The 21964-nt window shown below is 34.3% G+C and overlaps 1 protein-coding gene across 6 annotated transcripts in view; it reads left to right on the top strand.

The window, feature by feature from the left end:
- LOC150096840 (mitochondrial ribosome-associated GTPase 2) overlaps positions 1–21964 on the top strand; it is a 74758-nt gene that overhangs the window by 16269 nt on the left and 36525 nt on the right. For 5 of the 6 annotated variants that reach the window (XM_090407930.1, XM_090407929.1, XM_090407926.1 and 2 more), the window contains 3 exons: positions 10120–10251; positions 10780–10895; positions 21030–21248. In XM_090407930.1, the coding sequence (XP_090264056.1) occupies positions 10120–10251; positions 10780–10895; positions 21030–21248 (467 nt within the window). The remainder of the gene's footprint in view (positions 1–10119; positions 10252–10779; positions 10896–21029; positions 21249–21964) is intronic. The other variant, XM_090407928.1, reaches the window with a different exon arrangement.

The raw sequence follows: 21964 nt of genomic DNA, 5'->3' as shown, positions 1-21964 counted from the left end.
CTGTGTGATGCTATTAATAATCACTGTGTTGTTTGGCTAATCTCTAACCTTCCATCATTATGTGACCATACCTTTTAGATTAGCTCTGCATACACATGAGTATTAATGGTCAAATGTCAAATCCGTTTGAATAACCTAACATTTGTATAGAATAAAAAAATTACACTAGTTTGAAAGACAGTTGAACAGATTACACTAATAATAAACAATGTGTCATTTTCATAAAAGAGTAGTTTTTTTATCCATTGTTATTATGTTTTTCATTCTCATCATCAGAAGGATGTTATGTATTCATTCTTGTTATAGCCAGATGTAGAAAATTCAAAATTTACCAGAGAGCTTATGATAATATAATCTTTGGCACTGGAGTTGTCTTTGTTTGCACTGCTTGAAATATGGACTCTGCCCAGAAGCCTATATATTTGTCCTTTATTAGTGCTTTTAGGTTTTACTAGCCTGATAGCTGTTTTGAACTTTTAGTTCTCATTAGAGACAGGCAGTTCAGTTTGTTCATATTGCAAGTTCCAAAAACTCATGAGTGACCTTTGGTCACTCTCTCCAAAACTGGACTGCTTAAGAATCTCTGTGCTCTGTTTGATTACCAAGCTAAGGTTCAGCACTGTACAATCTGTACCAAGCCTTCTCTTGGCAAAGTGGCAGACATGGGGCATAGACCTACTGTTCTTTTCAGAAACCAAGCAGAAACTTAAGAGAGCAAAGATTCTCATTAGAGACCAGGTGAAAATTTTAAGAAGACAAGTACTTCAGTTTAATACCATAGCAATCCCATGTTAGAAAGTTATAGTATTCATAAGTGAACTCTTGATAGTTGCATATATAAAACATTAAAATATAGAGCCAAAGAGGCTTCAGTATGTGGGCTTCTTATATATCTGATCTTATTAATGCTAGATGTAAACTTTAAAAGTTTAAAAATCAAGTTTCTACATCTGGCTATAACAAGAATGGATGCATAATATCCTTCATTATGTACCTGCTAGATTGAAACTTTTTTGGTGCTGTATTTCAGTATTGGCTTTACATTTTCTTATTTCAATTTAAAAAAAAAGTTACATCGAGGAACACCGATAAACACCTTGGCAGGCTTGTTCTGCATAGTTTGTCAGTAGTGACCATTAAAAAAAAAAAAAAAAGTGTTAGTTCCTGGTCCACTCATGTTGGTGAATTATACATCGTTCATCTTGTTTTTTAAGTACACACAGCTAAGAAAGAATTGCAATATTGCTAAATAACGTGTAGAAAAACTTATGTGTTCATCGCACATGTTGACTAATTTTGACAGTAATATATCAGAACACAGAAAGATAAGTAAATAATTATTTATTGACTTATTGCTAATATTTTGCTGGTATTATAACCAGCATCTTCAGAGCACAAAACACAGTTTGTCACAGTACACGAGACAACAACAACATGGTGTAATAATGGGACTAGTTTGAAAATTTGTAGCAACAACACAAAGACAAAAGTCCTAATTAGGTGCCTTCTATGTTAAAAAAAAAAGGAAAAAACAGAGAGAAAGCAGGTACTAGTTATGTCTTAAGATGACTGTCTTCTAATTCTTAGCAAATTTATACAGCCATATTTGTTAAGATTCAGAGTATATTTCATGGCTTCTATTGCTTCTAAGAATAATCTCTATGACTTGTAAATGCTTCTGTGCAGTACCTTTGTTTTCTTCCAGTTGATCCTGTGTGCAGGGGGTATCCAAAGCATGGTCAGATGTATCTTTTATGTTCACTGATGCAGATGCCCACAGTTCTTCCTGTTTGGCCATAGTAAGCTTGATCACACAAGCAGGGTACTTCATAGACTCCTGGATATGATAAAGGAGAGATGCTGTCCTTGGGTGAAGGAATGAGAGTTGCTAATTTGACACACGGTCTGAATACAGTGCATAGTTGATGGTTATTGAGAACTCTAGATATCTTTTCCAATGTGCCTTTAATTGATGGGATAGTGACTGTTTTGTTGTTCTCTGTGGTGGATGGTGGGAGGGGTTTCTTGGTGACATTTAGTATTTTATCTATCTTGTGGGGATTATAGCCATTGGCTAAGAAGGTGTGGCATAACTGACTCAGTTCTGCAAAATAAAAATACCATAAGATACCTTAAAAATGGTATCTTATCGTATCTCATAAGATACCATTTTGAAGAAGTAATATCTCATTCCTACATATTTTCCTATCAACAAAATTTCTCGTCTGTTGCCATCTACAAAAAACAAACTATCACCTCTATCATTAGTTGGCCTTTACCAGATACCCTGTGAATGTAATCTAACATACTTTGGCCAGACAAGCTGTTCTGTGGAAAAAATAATTAATGAACATCAATATTTTATCGAATAAATGAAACCTCAAAAGTTTGGTCTGGCACAACATAGTATGACCCTAAGCACAGTATCTAGTGGGATGAAGCTCATCTTCCCCATAGAAGTAGGTTTAAATATGAACGCCTTTTCAAAGAAAGTTGTGAAGCCCTTTTACATCAGCCAAATATTATTTATTAATATTAATTTACAGCACGTGGCAACAGTTTTAATTGGTAAACCACCATACTGTTGTTATGCACCTTGTATTTCTGTTCCTTTGATTTGCTTGTTTCTACACACTGATGATGTACCGTTATGTACTGTGGTTATCATGATGTATTGTTTATAGTCATGCCACAGGTACCTTTAAAGATTAGAATCATTAAGCATAGGTAGATAAACTTTTAATTTATTTTTTCATTATTTTGTATATAGCATTCCATGAAATTAGAAGAAATGTGTGCATTTCTTCTAATTTTTATTTTTTTTCATGGTCATAAGCATCATTTCATGTTTATCACAGCGATGCCCTGCTTAATAAAGTTATTGATTTGTTGCTGTTATGTGAAAAATAGTAACATCCTATCTCATTATTATACTCATTAGTGTGGGGAGTTTCTGGTATATTTCAGACAGCAAACTTTCTTTTCCATTGTTTTACATCAGAATTTGTTGAACTGTATCTGATTTCTTGAAAAGTCATCATCAAATTCCTGCCATGTACCCTCAAGGGGTGTACAGGATATGATAGTACTACATGAAAAATTTACATCATTACTAACTTCCTATCTACAATTTTCCTCCAAATCAGTCTGTTACTTGTCAAGACTCCAACATTATCAGATCTTATATTTCTATTGTCTAAGGCACTTTGTACCGTATCAATCCACCTATATCTTGGTCTTCCTCTGGGTCGTTTTGCTGACAACCTGGCAGAGAACACTTGTTTTGCTAATCTTTCTTCGCCCATTCTGTTTAAGTGACCATACCACCTGAGATTAGCTCTGCCAACGCATTCCTGGATGTTGACAATGTCAAGTTCTTTCCTAATCTCCTCGTTTTTAATATGATATTGCCATTGATGCCATCTGTTCATGCCTATAATCTTTCTCAGGACTCTCATATCTGCAGTCTCTAGTCTTAGATCAAGTGTTTTACTTCTGACCCAGCTCTCAGATCCATAAGTTAAAACTGGTTTGAACACTCTCTTGAACAGCTAATTTAGTGTTCCGACTAATTTCTCTCTTATTCCATATGAATTTATTTAATTGACTTCCCACCATACCAGCTTTGCTGATTCTGTTGTCTATTTCTATATTTAATTTACCATCTTCAGTTAAAATCGTGCCTAAGTAGCTGAAATGTTTTACTTGTTCCACAGGATCTCCATTCACAACACAGTGGACATTTTCAATGATTCTGCCTATTTTCATTGTCTTTGTCTTTTTATTACTGACCTTCATACCATATCTATTACAACGGCTATTCAATTTAGTCAGAGAATCTTGCAGACTTGTAGCGGATTTATTTAGAAGTATAACATCATCTGCATAAAGCAAAGAGCTGACATTAACATCTCCAATTTTGATATCATGTTTAATACCACTTTCCTTCATAATGTGATCCATATAGATAATGAATAACAGAGGGGATAATGTACATCCTTGTCTCACACCAGATTTAACATTAAACCATCTTCCTGTACTTCCTTCAATTCTAACTGCTGACTTACAACTCAAATAAAGACTAAGTATTGCTTGATATAATGCCCCATTGACACCATATAACTGTAGCATATTGAATAGCTTCTCTCTTGGCACCTTGTCATATGCTTTTTCCAAATCAACAAAACTTAAATACAGATTGTTGAAAAGTTTGTGGCTGTAATTCTAATGCTATTTTTTGTTGACTTTGATGATTCACTCACTTTTTTAATTCCTTGTTGTTGCATTATATGATTAGATATCTAGGCTGTAGTTCTTCCTTGATATCCATACAGCTATATTTAAATGAGGCAACCCATTTAAAAGCCTTTTTTTTTTTTTTTTCAGAAAGAAGGCTGTAGTTAAAAAACTGTTAAGTCTGTAGTGAAATCTACAGACTTTTAACAGTCTGTAGATTTCACTTACTGATTTGCCATAATAAATAATGAGATGCAGCAATTTATATAGCTTTAGAAAATAATTAGATAATATTTAATCAATTACTATTTGCTGATAACCATTAGTTGAAGGAAATGATTGTTTTGGTTGGTACAAATCATTTGAAAGGCAAGAAGTATTCTATGATAGAGGATGTAAAGGAGTTATTAGAAGAGGCAAAACTGAAGATTGAGAAGATGAAGATTTTAAGTCTCCTACCACACAGAGAGGAGGAGGAGTGCATTAATTGTCAATGAGTCTGTTCTTAGATTGTGCAATAGGAAGGATGTAGAATTTGTGGATCTGTGGTCTCTGTTTGATGAAAAGAAGGATTTGTATAATTCTGATTTACTGTATCTGAATGGTTTTGGGTGTCTGGAGAGAGCTTTGTTCACTGAGTATGCTGAATTGCAAATTCAGGGAAACTTAAGCAATTAGGGTGGAAGCAAGTGAGTTTGTATGAAGGCACCCATGAAGCAAGTTAGTGTGAGAATGACCAAGTGAGGAGTCTAGTCTTTCAAGCAAAAATATTGAATAGGGTAGTCATTTCAGAAAGTAAAGATGGGTGGTGGACTAAAAGGATGCTGCAGTTTCTATATACTAATGCTAGAAGTATCAGGAACAAGAGGGATGCTTTTTCGACATTAGTTAGTGTAACTAATGCCAAATAGGATGGATGGAGGAGTACCTCTGATGATAGCAGATGAATTACAGCCAAAAGGAATAGGAGACATGCAGAAGAGTGGCTGTACATTTGAAACAATATGGTGTGAGATTAAGGCCACTAAGACAAAATATATAGTTCGTTGTTGCTATAGGCCAGGGAATGCTACAGATGATCTGGAAAACATGCATTGCCAAATTAGTACAATGAGTACTGGTTGAGTGATTATTATGGGGGACTTCAACTATGGAGATATAGACTGGAAGGAAGAAAGATCATGGTAGGAAGGAAATAGAATTTATACACCTGCTAAGAGATAATTATTTAAGGCAGCATGTGATGGAGGGGACTAGGGGGGGGGGGAGTATTGGACCTGGTCATAAAATCAGAAGGGGCTGTCCATGACCAACGTGACAACATAACCTCCAATTGGTGAAAGTGACCATGTGGTCTTGACTTTCATGAAGAATATTCTATAAAGAAAGGATATTTGTGAAACTATAAGGTAGGTGATTATGACATGCTTAGGAAAAAGCTTAAATCTGTACCATGGCATAAAACATTGCAGGGTAAGAATGTTAGTAGTGCATGGGATATAGTTAAGGTCATCTAGAGGAAGCAGTATTAAATTGTATACCTAGGGTAAGGAGGGTTCATTGAATAAGAATTAGATTGATGAGTAATATCATTAAGCACAAGCTGCAGAAGAAGAAAATTCTTTGGAGGATATATAAAGAGAAAGGTGACCAGCAAACTCATGATCAGTACAAGGTTCAGGTAAGAATGGTGATCAGCTTGGCAAAGAAGGCAAAAAAGTTTCGTTATCTAGCAAGTAAGAGGATGAATGACTGTGGAAGATTAACCTTAATGAGTCCTTTCCTTTAGTATTACACATGGTGAACAGCATTAATTTCAGACAAATTATGGAGACTACAGCTGTGTTAGAAATAATTATTTTCATTTCCTGACATTTCAACCTTCATATTAAATTAAGGTCATCATCTGGAGTACACACACACACATATACAGAGACAAGCTATATTACATTTCACACAGTATGCCAAAGAGACAATGATTTGATCAACAGTTATTCTACTGCCCCTGGCCTTTTATGAAAAAATAATAATAAAATAAAAGAATTAATTAAAATTAAATAACTATATCAAAGCTATATTCTATTTATGACAACATCAGAGAACAATTTCTTATAGATAGTTTTGTTACAGTAAAAGTGATGTCCTAATTTAACATCAGAGTTGTTATATTACAGTTAAGATCCTGGATTACCTATAGTCCTATTTATAATTAACTCTTAGATAGAAAGGTTATGTGGGTAGAATATGTGCCTTCCATATTAGTGGGATTCTTAGACCATCATTATTGTTAAGATTAGGGTGGTTGATAAGAATTTCACAAGCCACCTTAAATTTAGGTTCATACCATGTTTTGGTGTGATGTAAACAACAGGTGCCTTTCTAGTTAATTCTGTGTAGAGTGTTCAGGGCATGATCAGAAAGACCAGCTTTATCATAGTTATTAATTAAAATTTGATGTTTTAATGTTTCATTTATGTTCCTTTTTTTTCAGATAGGAATTGTGCATCCTGTTTTCCCTGTATAGAGCAGATTACAGGTGCAGTGAATACAGTATACCCCATGGTGGGCTATCGGAGAAAGTGTATCCAGGAAATATTCAAACTTCTAGATTGGGAAGAGAAAGGTCTGAAGATAAATGGAAACTATTTAAGCCATTTACACTTTGCAGATGGCATAGTTATCTTACTTCAACTGTGCTTGAATTACAGACCCATATCCATGAATTTCAAATTACTAGCTAAACAGCTGGCCTGATAATAAACCTAAAGAAGACCCAAGTTATGTTAAATAGCTATGTCCAACGAGAAATAATAAAAATCAATAACAATGAAATTAAACAAGTAGATCATTACATATACTTGTAATGTAACTTGGGTAGGGCAATAGTGAATGCAGATGACGTCAAAATTTTGCAGGATGATTTGGATAGATTGGAGGTCTGGGCTAAGGAGAATGGATGTCAGTTTAATGTGGCAAAATGTAAGGTTATGCATTTTGGGGTGAAAAGATTGGCGGCAGTTTACTGCATTGGTGGAACCCTGCTCCAGGAAATTGATGAGGCACGAGATTTAGGAGTGTTGGTGGATAAGGAATTGAAATTTAGGGGACACATTGCAAAAGTGACCAAAACAGCTCAGCAAATCACTTGGTTGCTGAAGAATACGTTGACAAGCAGAGACAAGCAGGTTATTGTTCCTCTCTATCGAGCCTTGATAAGACCCCATCTAGACTACTGTGCTCAGATTTGGTCACCTAGGTTTCTTCTTGATGGGGAGGAGGTGGAGAGGATCCAGAGGCGAGTGACCAAGATGATAGCAGGTCTGTGGAATGAACCATATGAGAACAGGTTGAGGATTTGTGGGTTGCAAAAATTGGTTGATAGGCGGAGGAGGGGAGATATGATTGAGACATTCAAATTACTGAAGGGTTTCTATAAAATTAATTCAGAAGATATTTTTGAGAACAGGGCTGGTTGTGGGAGGACTAGGGGACATCCATGGAAACTGGGCAAAAGTGTGGTTAGTAAAGGTGTTAGAGCTGGGTTCTTTACTTTTAGAGTAGTGAATGAGTGGAATGCGCTCCCTGAGTCTGTAGTGGATGCTGTGACAGTGAATGAGTTTAAGGCGAGGTATGATAGATACTGTATGAATGTCAAATAGTTGTGATGAATATGATTTGGGGCCTCCCTCGATGAGTCTAATGACTCCCTGGAGTTGCCCGTAATAATAGTAATAGTAATAATAATACTTAGGACAACAGATATCAATGGAACAAAATATCATGGACGAAATTAAACACACGATGCTTGGGTGGAAAGCATTTGGAAAACTTCAATATTCAAAAGAAGCCAACTACCATTATGTCTGAAGAGAAAAGTTTTTAACAACTGTATTCTTCCTATATTGACATATGGCTGTGAAACATGGACTCTAAAAGCAAAGGAAATTCAAAAATTAAGAACAACACAATTTAGTATGGAAAGAAGTGTGCTTGGTATCACATGACTGAATCACAAAAGGAATACATAGATAAGAAACCAAACCAAAGTTTCTGACATTATAGAAAGAGTGCAACATCTGAAGTGGCAATGGGCTGGATATATTGCTCGAAGACAAGATCAGCAATGGACAAAAGAAGTAATGGATTGGATTCCATGAGAGTAAAAATGACCATGATGCTGACCTGAATCACAGTGGATTGATGATATCATCAGATTTACAGGAGTGACTTGGGAAAGGAGAGCCATGGATAGACAGTCTTGGAAAGGCCTTCATCCAGCAGTGGACTGATAATCGCTGATGATGGTGACCTTAATATGAAGGTCGAAACATCAAGAACTGAAAATAATTATTTCTAACATGGTTATAGTCTCCATAATTTGTCTGAAATAACCTTAGTGAGTGATAATTTGTCTGAAATAACTTTAATGAGTGATAATTTGTCATCTGGAGTCACCTGAAATAATAATAATAATATTCTGACAGCACTTCTAATATTATAAATTTTTAAATTTTTGCACGGGAAACAAGTTTTTATAGCACTTTCATGAAGATCTCCCCTTATCATAGAATCACTGTAAGTAATTGTTTGGGCTGGAACAAACAGTTACAATTATGTTCATTCTCTCAATTTTTATTACAATTTTCTTTTTTGGCTTCAGGTCTGTTTTCTGTTTTTAGTTGACTGATGTCTTGCTGTTTCTGCAGCCTTTCAATCTCGCACTTTGTCCTGTGAAGAACTACATGCAAGCGTACTATTTGCTTATTCGGGTCTTCTATGTTCTCCTGAACTTCTGCACTGCACTTTCAGTATTATCACTGATGTTTACATTTTTCCCCTCTTTGCATCAATCCTCTCTACTCTACTATCACATAAATTGTTCTCTCCACATTCACTTTCAAAGCATTTATTATACACACACTCTCTCAGCAGTTTCATTCTCCTTCCATGAATCTTTCAACTTTCATAATGAATATACTCATAAATTTTGCACTGAACAAAATCACACAAATTTAGTTTGCCCAACAAAGCCATCTTGGCTGCCATTGTTCTACACATAGGTGCAATATTATTAGCAAATTTTTATTTAAAATTACATTTTTTGAAAAATTAAAATTATGATAATAAAATTAGGTATTTTTTATCAGTGTTTTCTCTGAAAATTAATTAGTAAAGTGGTTAAAACTTTTAAGTATGTTTCTGGTGGGGTTTTCTACCTCTATGACATTCACTTTTATCCTGCTTAAAACTAAATGGTGGTCATGCTCCACTTCAAACACCCTGTATGCTCTTATGAAGAAATTACTCAGCAATGACATATTCAATATGACTTGTTATTTCTTATTGGTTTTCTCTATTTGAATTTATGCACATCTTTATATTCAAACATGGTGTTTCTAATAGATGAACCTAGGCCATGTCCTTAACAGAAATTTAGCAAGTATTTACCATTATTATGAACTTTGCCTTTTTCTCCTAATTTTCTAAAAACATTTCAAGCTGTTGCAAGAAGAACAACTAGCTTTTCCTTTTTCTTTATGTCAGCTGTCCTCTCTAGTGACTCAAAAAAACTAGTGTCTTAGTAGAACTTTCTGTGGGACTATAGCCATAAATAAGCCTCATTACACAATTTCTCCATTTTGTAATTTGTCCATATTGCTTTACTTGAAATTACTTGCCATTCAGAAGTTTACTTCATGTTTAGTATTAACTGCTATAGCTTCTTCCTTTTCCATTTTTATTGTTAGAATATAACATCTTATAGCTATTATTTAGCAGTATGTCATGTCACCTATTTTAGTCATCTTAGTTTCAGTTTTGTTGATATGATACTTCTCATGTTGTGGTGATTAAGTTCTGCTAATGATGGGTTTATTCCAATAGCTGACTTTACACTGCTGTACCTTACCCCTCCCCCCGGTGAAATTGCCAGCCCATCTTCATTTGTTCAAGTATCAAAGCAGATATCTACTAACAGGATGCGCTATGAGAAGGGAGGGGAAGATTTGATATCAGGTAAGACGCCCCAATCACCTCTCAAACATTCAGTAAAGTCTATGTGGGGATCTCTTCTCAGTTATCTTGTTCTGACCTTTATGCAACCTCCCCATCCCCCAGTTTTCTGCATTTTATTTTGTTAATGTCATTTACTTACGTACAATCATCAAAATTCTGATTAGAAATAAATGTAAATGCTCACAGAATTATTATTATTTCCAATTTATAATCTTTCATGCAAATACTTTGGCTTTCAAAAACCAAATGAAATTTATTAAAAATCCATTAATGAAATTCATTGTAAATATTTTACCTATTCCTATTAAGCCATGGAATTTAAGCAATTTCCTGTTCTTTTAATATCTTGATAGTCCTAATATGAAAGTTGATTGAAAGTTTTATTTTTAAAAATGTAATTTTTTATTTTTATTTTTCAAAAATGAAAAGAAATTAAGTACTGTCCCTTTGCCGAAATAAAATTATATATATATTGTCTTTCAGAAAATTTAAATACACTGATTTACAATTCTACATTTCTATTTACAGCTGATATAAATGTGAAATCTTTAGAAAATGTTAATTCTCTGTACTGTGGTCATCCAGGAACTCAGGGACGTAGTAAGCACATGCAAGGAGCAAATGCAGAACATACAATAGTACAGGTGAACTTTTCAGCATTGCAAATTTCTCACATACTTTTTTATTTTACTATTTTATTTATTAATACTATTATTATTATATTTTGTCTAGGACAAGCTTAGTTTTAAAATGGAATCGAGGAAGAATGGTATCTCTACAAAGTTTCTTTAATCATGGTTTAATTCATAATACAAGGCTCTAATAAGAAAATAAATAATATATTTATTTACTTAGTTGCTAATATTTCACTAGTTTTCTACCTAGCATCTTCCAAGAACAAAACAGTTTCCCACAATATGCAAACAATAACATTTAGTTAATAGTGGGAAACAGTTTAAAACTAAGCTTGTTCTAGACAAATTATAATGTAACCACATCTGAACTAAAGTCGTACTTGTCACCATATGTTGTTGGATATATACGGAGAGGTTGACAAGTATCAATTTGATCTTCAAATGATTGTCTTCTAGATTTTTGGTAAATTAATATAGCCACACTTGTTGAGTTTTTGGGCATGTTTTAAAGCAGTTGCTGATTCCAAAAACAGTCTTTCTAACTTGTAATAACTTCTGTACAGGGCCAGCCATCTGGGGGGGAGGGGGGGGGTGCAGTGGGTGCAATGCACCTGGGCCTCACGATCGAGTGGGCACAGTCAGTACACATTTGCAGAAACGTATTTTTTATTTATTTATGGGGTGCTTAAGGGTCAAAGCTGTATAACTGAGAGGAGACCTCCACATAGCCTTTCAAGGAATGCGGAGAACCGACCAGGGCTTCTGACCTAATGTCCAATCTTCACCTTCTTGTGGTGCACCCTGTTGGGTATCTACTTTGATACTGAACGAATGAGGATGGACTGGCAATTTGGGATTTAGCCGACCAAATTGTATTCTTATTGGTTAAACCAAAATAAAAAATGATGGTACGACATGACAAAATTTCATGCCGGCTGGGGCGTCGCCCGGTTAAACAAGGCCCCCGTTGTTTTCGCCAGGGAACCAGGGCGAACAGCGAAAAGTCAGCCTTTGGCACTGCATTTTTGGTTAATAAAAAATGAAAACACTTGGTTCTTGATTTTAGACCAGTTAATGAATGACTTTGTGTACTGAGAATAAAGTTTAAGATATTCAATATTTCACTTATATGTGTACATGCACCAACTGAGTACTCTTGTGAAGAAGACAAGATGAATTTCTATGAATTATTGGAGAAGATACATGATCAGGCACTGAAACATGATGTGTAAAAATGGTTCTAGGAGACATGAATGCCAAAATAGGAAAGGAAGAGGCCTTCCGACCAACAATTTGAAGAGATAGTGCACACGAAGAAAGTAATGAAAATGGCATGAGACTAATTGATTTTGCAAGTAGCAAAAATACAATCATATGTACAACCTGTTTTCCACATAAAAAAGTACATAAAGTTACCTGGAGATTGGCAGATGGAATAACGGAAAATCAGATAGATCATGTGATGATTGATAGACGACATGCGACAGATATCATTGATGTAAGAAGTTTTAGAGGAGCAGATTGTGATACGGATCATTACTTGTTAAGAATTAAATATAAACAAAGGATAAAAATTAATAAAGTAGGTAGAGGAAAGAGAACACCAAGATATGACATCCAAAAATTAAAAGATGGAAAAATTAGACAAAAATATATTGAAAGATTGAGAGAAGAAATAAATGAAGCAAATGAGGATGAACATATAATTAATATGACTATAGATAAAAAATGGGAAGGGATCAAGATTAAAATTACTAAAGTGGCTGAAGAAGTCCTGGGATTCAGAAACAATGATAAAAGAAATGAATGGTATGATTTGGAATGTAGAAAATGTGTTGAAGACAGAAATACAGCTCGTCTAAAGATGCTTGGATGAAAAACTTGACAAATGAGAATGAATATAGAGAAAAACGAAAACAAGCCAAAAAGATGTGTAGAAGAAAGAAACGTGAATGGGAAAAGGCAAGGCTAAATGAAATTGAGATTTTGAAGAATACAGGACAAATTAAAAAAATGTATAATAAGATAAAGGAAATTAAAGGTGGATTTCAACCCAGAACAACTTTCTGCAGAGAGAGACCATGAGGGAAACTTGGAAAGGAGGACATTTTGAAGATCTCCTTCAGGACAAAACAAGCTTGGAAAATAACGTTCCAGAAGAAGACGACGATTTTAACAAACCTCTGGTAAGTATGGGAAAAGCTGAGACAGAGGAAGCACCAGAATTAAATGAGGTGGAATTAGCCCTAAAGAGAATGAAAAATAATAATGTACCTGGTGAAGATGGAATACCAGTTGAGCTATTAAAATACGGTGGGCAATCACTATTAATCAAAATACATAAGTGCTTGTCAGAGGTATTGGAAACTGAATCTATGCCTACTGAATGGGACACTGCTATTATCGTTCCTATACATAAGAAAAATGACAAGTCTCTGTGCCAAAATTATAGAGGAATATCACTGTTAGCAGTAATTTACAAAATATTTGCAAGGGTACTGGCAACTAGATTGGAACCCTTTATAGAAAAAACGCTGGGCGACTACCAATGTGGCTTTAGGTATGATAGATCAACAGTAGACCAGATTTTTACAGTATGAACTATCATGGAGAAATGCTACGAGTTCAATATCAATCTTCACCATTTGTTTGTGGACTTTAAACAAGCCTATGATAACATCAATAGAGATAAGCTATTTAAAGTCATGAAGGAATTCCAAATTCCACCTCAACTGATAAGATTAGTTAAAATGACACTCAGAAATACCATGGGTAGAGTGCAAATACAGGGCGAACTCACACCTGAGTTCAGGATTACGACAAGGAGATCAACTATCAACAATGCTTTTCAACCTATGCCTTGAAATGGTAATACGAAATGTAATTATAAACAGAGGTAGAACTATTATGAATAGAAGTCTACAGCTTTTGGCTTTTGCGGATGACGTGGACTGTATTGCAAGGACTGAGAGAAGCCTTAGAGAAGGTTATAGACAAATGAGAGCGGAGGTAAGGAAAATGGGACTACAAACAAATGAAACTAAAACAAAATACTTAATTGTTGCCAGAGATAAACAAAAATTGGGAAACGGCCAAAGTTTCACAGTAGATGAAGAAACCTTTGAACGAGTCCAGCAGTTCAAATATTTGGGTTCAGTAATAGCAAAAAGTAATGATATGTCAGTTGAAATTACATATAGAATAGCTGCTGCAAATAGAACTTATTATAGTATTCAGCCACTATTAAAATCTAATTTGATTTCGATAAAAAGTAAAATCCAGCTATATAAAGTAATCCTCAAACCTGTGCTTTTGTATGGCTGCGAAACATGGACAATGATCCAGGGAGATCAAAACCAATTACAAATATGGGAACAAAAGGTATTAAGAAAAATCTTTGGCCCAATTAATGAGAATGAACTTTGGAGAGTGAGGAATAACAAAGAAATAATGCAGAAATTCAATGAAGTGGATATTATTACTGAAATAAAGGTGAGAAGACTGAGATGGCTAGGACATGTTCAGTGAATGGGGGATGATAGAGCCATAAAAAAAAAGGTCTTTGTGTCTGGACCAGGTGGATCTAGGCCCAGAGGACGACCAAAAAGGAGATGGTTTGACGATGTGGAGGATGATTTAAAGAAAATGAGAGTAAAGAACTGGAGGAGCAAGGCACAGAATCGTGAAGAATGGAAGGCTATCCTGAGACAGGCCCAGGTCCTAAATGGACAGTAATGCCAAGGAGTAGTAGTAGTAGTAGTATCATCTGGCGCATAGATTTCAAGAGGAAATTATTGCTGCATTAGGTAATGAAGTCCTTAATAAAATTAAAAACGATATAAAAGCATCCATATATTACAGTATCCAAATGGATTGTACTCCTGATATTCCTCACAAGGAACAAACTTCAATAATTATTAGATATGTAAATTTTGTAGACAAAAAATTAATTATAAATGAGTCATTTATAGGATTTATTGAAGTAACTGATGTGACTGGTGAAGGACTAACAAATTCGCTTCTAAAAAGAATAGGTGAGCTTGATTTAGATATTATGAATTGTAGAGGGCATGCATACGATAACGGTAGCAATGTGAAGGGAACATATAAAGGCGTACAATCTAGAATAATTAGTTTAAACCCTCATGCAATTTATGTACCTTGCTTATCACATTCTTTTAATTTGATAATTTGTGATGCTGCTTCCAGTAGTATATATTGTAAAAAAAATTTCGGAATATTGCAACGTTTATACTGTGTATTTTCTGCATCTACAAAAAGGTGGGAAATTATACAAAAGCATTTAAATATTACACTTAAACCATTATGTGATACTCGATGGGAAGCCAAAATAGATGCAGTGTATACACAGTTTGAACAAACTTATAATGCCTTAGAAGAGTTTATTGGTGCAATTTACGATAACACAGCAGTATCCGAAGCTAAAAGTCAACTAGATTCATTACAAGAAATGCCATTTATTTTAAGCTTATCGATGTGGTTTACAATATTGTCAAAAATTAACAGTATCAACAAACTATTTCAAGCAAAAACAATTGTTCTTGACTCTGCTTTTAATTTAGTGAATAAAATTAAAAATGAAATCCAAAATTTAAGGTCAAAATTTAACACATTTTTAGATGACGCAAAAATGATAGCACGAAACTTGAATATTTCCAAAGACTTCCCTGAAAAAAGAATTAGAAAAAGATTATTTTCTGAACTAGCAGAAGATGAAGTATTACTAAACCCGATAGAGGAATTTAGATGTCACTTTTTCAACGTTGTGATTGATACTATTATTGTACAAATAGATGAGAGATTTAAAAATATACCCAATGTTATTTTTTATTTTAAATTAATCACTGATATAAAAACATTAGAAAAAAATGAACTAGAAACCACTCAAGGGATTTTGTAAAATATTATAGTAAAGATGTAAATGAAGACATATTCCAGGAAATTGATTTGTTACGAGAATTGATCTTGGACCAAAAAAATGTAAATAATGCACAAGATATATTGCAATATATATTAAATAATAGTTATAATGAACTATTTCCAAATGTACTAACTGTATTGAAAATTTTCTTTACGTTACCAGTTACTATAGCAAGTGCATAGCGTTCTTTTAGCAAATTAAAATTGATAAAGAATTATCTTTAGTCAAGTATGTGCGAAGAACGCTTAAATGCACTTGCTATATTAAGCATCAAAAAGGAAATTGCCAAAAATTATAATTTTTCGGAAATGATTAATGACATAGCAAAAAAAAAATCGCATAATTAAATAAATACATATTAAGCAGTATACATGTTAGTAAAACTAGGACCCTAAATAGTAAACTTTTTTTTTATAACTTTAAACAATAATTAATTGTAAATAGTTTTTGTGCACTAGTTGGTGAGCCAGGTTATTTTTGTTTGTGTTAAATATTTATTTATTCTAATTATTTAATACTTTTGTTTTGTGTTCATAAATGTTATGTTAACCTATTATATTTCGAATGTGTTTTTTTGTTTTACTGTGCCAAAATCATTTGCAGGTAAGAGGTTTTACAATACGTTTATTTCGAATCCTTTAATTTTTACCTTTGAAAAATATTTTAGAGCACCAAAAGGTTTCTTGCATCCGGGCCCCTTTATAGAGAAGGCCAGCCCTGCTTCTGTATAGTCCTTTTGTCCTGTGTAAAGGAGTGTGTAAAGCATGGTCTGCTGGTCTCAACTTGCCATAATGATGGTACCAAATGTATCTAATGTTCTCCTAGATGGATGTCAACAGATCTTTTTGTCTGTTCATAGTAAGCCAAGTAAAGGACACTTCATATACTTCTGGATGTGAATAAGGAGAGAGCTTGTCCTTAGGTGAATGGATAAGGGTTGGCAATTTAATATATACTTTAAATGTAGTGTGGAATTGGTCTTTATTAAGCACTCTGAATATCTTTTCAGATAAGTGTCCCAATTATATGGAATAGTAAGTTTTGTTATGGTCTTGTATATTAGGGAAGGTAGAGTATTTGGTATTTATTTTCTAGAGTTTTGTGATTATAACTATTGACTAAAAAAGTGTGTCAATTCCAGCACCACTATTTTCTAAGGAACTTAGCTGCTTCATAGTGAAGAAGATAGGTTTATCATCATCAAATTCTTGCCATGTACCCTCAAGGGGTGTACAGGATATGATAGTACTACATGAAAAAAATTACATCATTACCAACTTCCTATCTACAATTTTCCTCCAAATCAGTCTGTTACTTGTCAAGACTCCAACATTATCAGATCTTATATTTCTATCATCTAAGGCACTTTGTACCATATCAATCCACCTATATCTTGGTCTTCCTCTGGGTCATTTTGCTGCCAACCTGGCAGAGAACACTTGTTTTGCTAATCTTTCTTCGCCCATTCTGTTTAAGCAGAGATAATCTCAGGTGGTATTATCTCTGCTAACGCATTCCTGGATGCTGACAATGTCAAGTTCTTTCCTAATATCCTCAATTTTGAATATGAATTTATTCAATTGACTTCCCACCATACCAGCTTTGCTGATTCTGTTGTTTATTTCTATATTTAATTTACCATCTTCAGTAAAAATTGTGCCTAAGTAGCTGAAATGTATTACTTGTTCCACAGGTTTTCCATTCACAACACAGTTGACATTTTCAATGATTCTGCCTATTTTCGTTGTCTTTGTATTTTTATTGCTGACCTTCATACCATATCTATTACAACAGCTATTCAATTTAGTCAGAGAATCTTGCAGACTTGTAGCGGATTTGTTTAGAAGTATAACATCATCCGCATAAAGCAAAGAGCTGACATTAACATCTCCAATTTTGATATCATGTTTAATACCGCTTTCCTTAATAATGTGATCCATATAGATAATGAATAACAGAGGGGATAATGTACATCCTTGTCTCACACCAGATTTAACATTAAACCATCTTCCTGTACTTCCTTCAATTCTAACTGCTGACTTACAACTCAAATAAAGACTAAGTATTGCTTGATATAATGCCCCATTGACACCATATAACTGTAGCTTATTAAATAGCTTCTCTCTTGGCACCTTGTCATATGCCTTTTCCAAATCGACAAAACTTAAATACAGATCTTTATTATATTCCCATGCTTTCTCGACTATTTGTCCAAAAGTGAAGATCTGATCCTCACAGCCTCTATTTGGCCTGAATCCAGCTTGTTCTTCACCAAGCTTTTCTTCCACAATTCTTCTCAACCTTTTCTCAAGTATACTTGCATAGATCTTACCAGGAACATTCAGTAGGGAAATACCTCTGTAATTCTCACATTCAGTTTTATTTCCCTTTTAATATATGGGTACTATGAGAGCTCTACTCCAGTCATCAGGAATTCGTCCCTCTGTCCAGGCTTTCTGAACTATGCAGCGCGGCCACTGTAAAACTCTTATACCACCATACTTCAGCATTTCTGGTCGAATATCATCTACTCCTGCTGCCTTTCCACATTTCAAGCCTTTGATAGCTTTTTCTACTTCAAGTATGGATATGTATTCCTGACTGCATGCCTGGTCAGTGCTTTTTACCACTGTGCTGTCATCACTGCTTGTTTCATTTAGCAGTTTTTCAGTGTAATATCTCCATACTTCAAGGACATCTTTTCTCCCATTTTCATGTCACCTTTATCATCTCTAACTGCTTTTACAGCACTCTTTCCTCCATTCCTAGGCTTCTTCAACAACCTCCAGAATATTTTGCCACTTTGATATTTATTTTCTATATTCTTGCCAAAGTCCTCCCATGACTTTTGTTTAGCTAGTTTTACACAGTGTTTAGCATTCTTGCATTTGTCTCTATATTCTCTAAGAGCAAAAGCTGACTTATTTGACAGGAACTTTTGATATGCTTTCTTCTTTTCCTTCACTGCCTCTTTAACTTCCTGTGTCCACCAGGGAGTTCTGATTTTTCTATCCTTGCAGACAACCTCACCACATGCCTCTCTGGCAGAATCAGTCAATGTTTTCTTCAGAGTTTTTGCCACTGAACCTCCAAGGTTTGATTCCTGTTCTCAAACTCTTTCATTTATTCTTCAATAATCTTTGTGTATTTTAGTCTACAGTTCACATCTGAGAGCTGCTCAACTTTTATTCGCTTTAAAACTTTCTTACATGTTATTCTTTTCAATATGAAATTCAATTTTCATATTGAAATTGTGCAGGACACTCTGTACACTCAGGTGTCCTGCACAAGGGAGAAAACATCACTATCAACAATAACATAGTCAATGAGACTTTTCTTATTCCTAGCCTCTTCTCTCTATGTGAATTTGTGCACATTTTTATGTTGGAACATGATGTTAGTAATAACCAGTCCATGTCCTGAGCAGAAATCCAACAGATATTTGCCATTATTATTAGCTTTGCTCTTTTCTCCAAATTTTCCCAAAACATTTTTGTATGTCTGACAATCACTTCCTACTCTGCTATTTAGATCCCCAACAAGGACCAACTTTTCCTTTTTCATTGCGTCAGTAGTTTTCTCTAGAGCCTCAAAAAATTCCTCCACTTCTACCTTAGTAGAACCTTCTGTGGGACCATAGGCACAAATAAGTCTCATTGTCCAGTTCCCCATTCTCATATTTGCTCACATTACTCTACTTGAGACTGACTGCCATTCAAGAAGATTAGCCTCGTATTTTGTGTTGAATACTATGGCTACTCCTTCTTTTCCTTCATTTTCATTGCCTGAATATAACATTTTGTATTTATTGCTCAGAAAGCTCTCACCAGTTTTTGCCTTTTTTGTTTTAGTCACCCCTCTTATGTCTATCTGGTACTTATCTAATTCCTCAGCTAGCTCCATTTCTTTGCCATTCAGGCTTCTCACGTTGATAGTACCGATCTTTAACTCTGGTGATCTTGATTTGGGGTTTGTTTTCAGGGGGTGCTTAAGGGTCAAAGCTGTATAACTGAGAGGAGACCTCTACATAGCCTTTAAAGGAATGCAAAGAACTGACCAGGGCTTCTGACCTAATGTCCAATCCTCACCTTTTCGTGGTGCACCCTGTTGGGTATCTACTAGGCTACTGAACGAACGAGGATGGGCTGGCAATTTGGGATTCAGCCGACCAAATTGTATTGTTATTGGTTAAACCAAAAAAAAAAAATAATAAAAAAAAAATGATAGGTTTATTATATATTCCAAATATAGGTTAAAAAGCATTGGCAAAAGTATGCAAGTTTGTTTCACACCTCCTTCCATTTTTGAAAAGCTTGATCTGGTTGATATTAATTTCTTTTGATTCCTGTAATCCACAAACCTTTCTCTAGAGAGCAAATATGGATTTTTTTTTTTTTTTTCTCCAAGCCACTTCACACCTCCTGATTATTATCAGGTTTGTGGTATCACACACATTGGGATTCTTTTCCACAGCACTGTTTGCTAACCACACTGCATCTGCAAGTCTTTTTTTTTTCTTTTAATTGAATATTATATAACTTGTTTATATAGCAAAATCTGATGACTGCTTGTCTTTCAACATTTTTATATATGGAATTTAAAAATGAAAATGGGACATGCTACATTCAGTTCTTCTACTAATATATGATACATTATTATTAATGTTCATGGATGGGGACTCCAGTAAGTGATCATTTGAGAAAGTTATGGAAATATTCTGACTTAATTAAGAATAAAGAATTAATGTTCTAAATGGTGCTATATCCTGTCTGAAATTACATTAATATAATTTTTTTCAATTAATGTATTTATTAACAGAGTAAAGTTATCCATAAATTTGAAATCAGTAAATATAAAATGCAAGAAAATATTTGCATTTTTTCTTCTTAGCAGTTTCAGTTGTGAGGAATTTTAAAATGATGGTTTGTTTTCAGGTTCATATATGTGTATTTGTGATATACTTTTTCTAAGGCTTCATGGTGGTCAGCATTCATAGTGAAGAATTTATGGAGACAAAAACACACATGTTGGAATAATTACTTATTTATTTTAAAATAAAATTTTAATATTATTTAGTATTTATTATGATTTATATTCTAATATTATTTTTTCTTAATTATAAGTATTCTGACACGTGTTTTTGTTTCCCTAAATTCTTCACTATGAATATTTTGTGATATAGTTTACCTTCTGGGTTTTAGGTCCCCCTTGGAACTATTGTTAAAAAAAATGGAAACGTAGTTGCTGATCTAAGTTCTGATAGTGCAAAATTTATTGCTGCTAGAGGTGGTGCTGGTGGTAAAGGAAACTTTTTTTTCTTGTCGAATGAAAACAGACATCCTCGTGTTGCTGAATTGGGTGCTGATGGTGAAACACATTCCTATGCACTTGAACTAAAAATTATGGCTCATGCTGGACTGGTGAGTATTGGTGGTTATCATTGGAATGATATCATTTATCTTAAAATTATGTTTAAAATAGAAACAGTCCTTTTCACTGTTCTCAAAACTGTTTCTCTCTTTATGTTTTGTGAGAATCAACATGATAGGGTCGTTTTTTAGCTTGGCATTTCTTATTATCATATCATTTGAAATTCTATAGTACCATAAATAATTTAAAACATATATATTTTATAAAATTACTCATTAAAATACTGTTATTAAATAATAATAATAATAAATATGTTATTAGTCAACTTGCACTAAACTCTTTTTTGTGGACTAACCCTATACTTGTCCATAAGTGAAAACAAGCAAATAGTTATCAGAGCAGTGGCAGCATGCAGAAAGAACACAATGACCTATTCCCCTTCCCCAGGAAACAGCAGACTGCTTAGCCCTAACTCTTGGAAATCCATAAGCAGCCAGTCTCCACCTGTAGTCATCAGTGACGATAGTAGCAGAATTTATAGCTACTAACAATTTGTGGATTTATAGGATGGTGAGAGTATGGCAGGCAACAGGTGGAGACTGGCTGCTTATGGATTTCAAACAGTTAGGGTTATTAATATATAGCCATAATAATAAATGTGTTCTGTGGAACAATTTTTTGGGGGTTGGTTAAAAATCAAGTTTTTGGGAAAGTACTACTTGCCTGTCCAAAGATTGGCTAACTCAAGAAACAAGCCAATAAAAGT

The sequence above is a fragment of the Typopeltis vanoorti genome, chromosome 18, assembly GCF_054136105.1.
Source record: "Typopeltis vanoorti isolate ZY-2024b chromosome 18, IOZ_Tvanoo_1.0, whole genome shotgun sequence".
Taxonomy (NCBI): Eukaryota; Metazoa; Arthropoda; class Arachnida; order Uropygi; family Thelyphonidae; genus Typopeltis; species Typopeltis vanoorti.
This window is presented reverse-complemented; position numbering and strand designations above follow the sequence as displayed.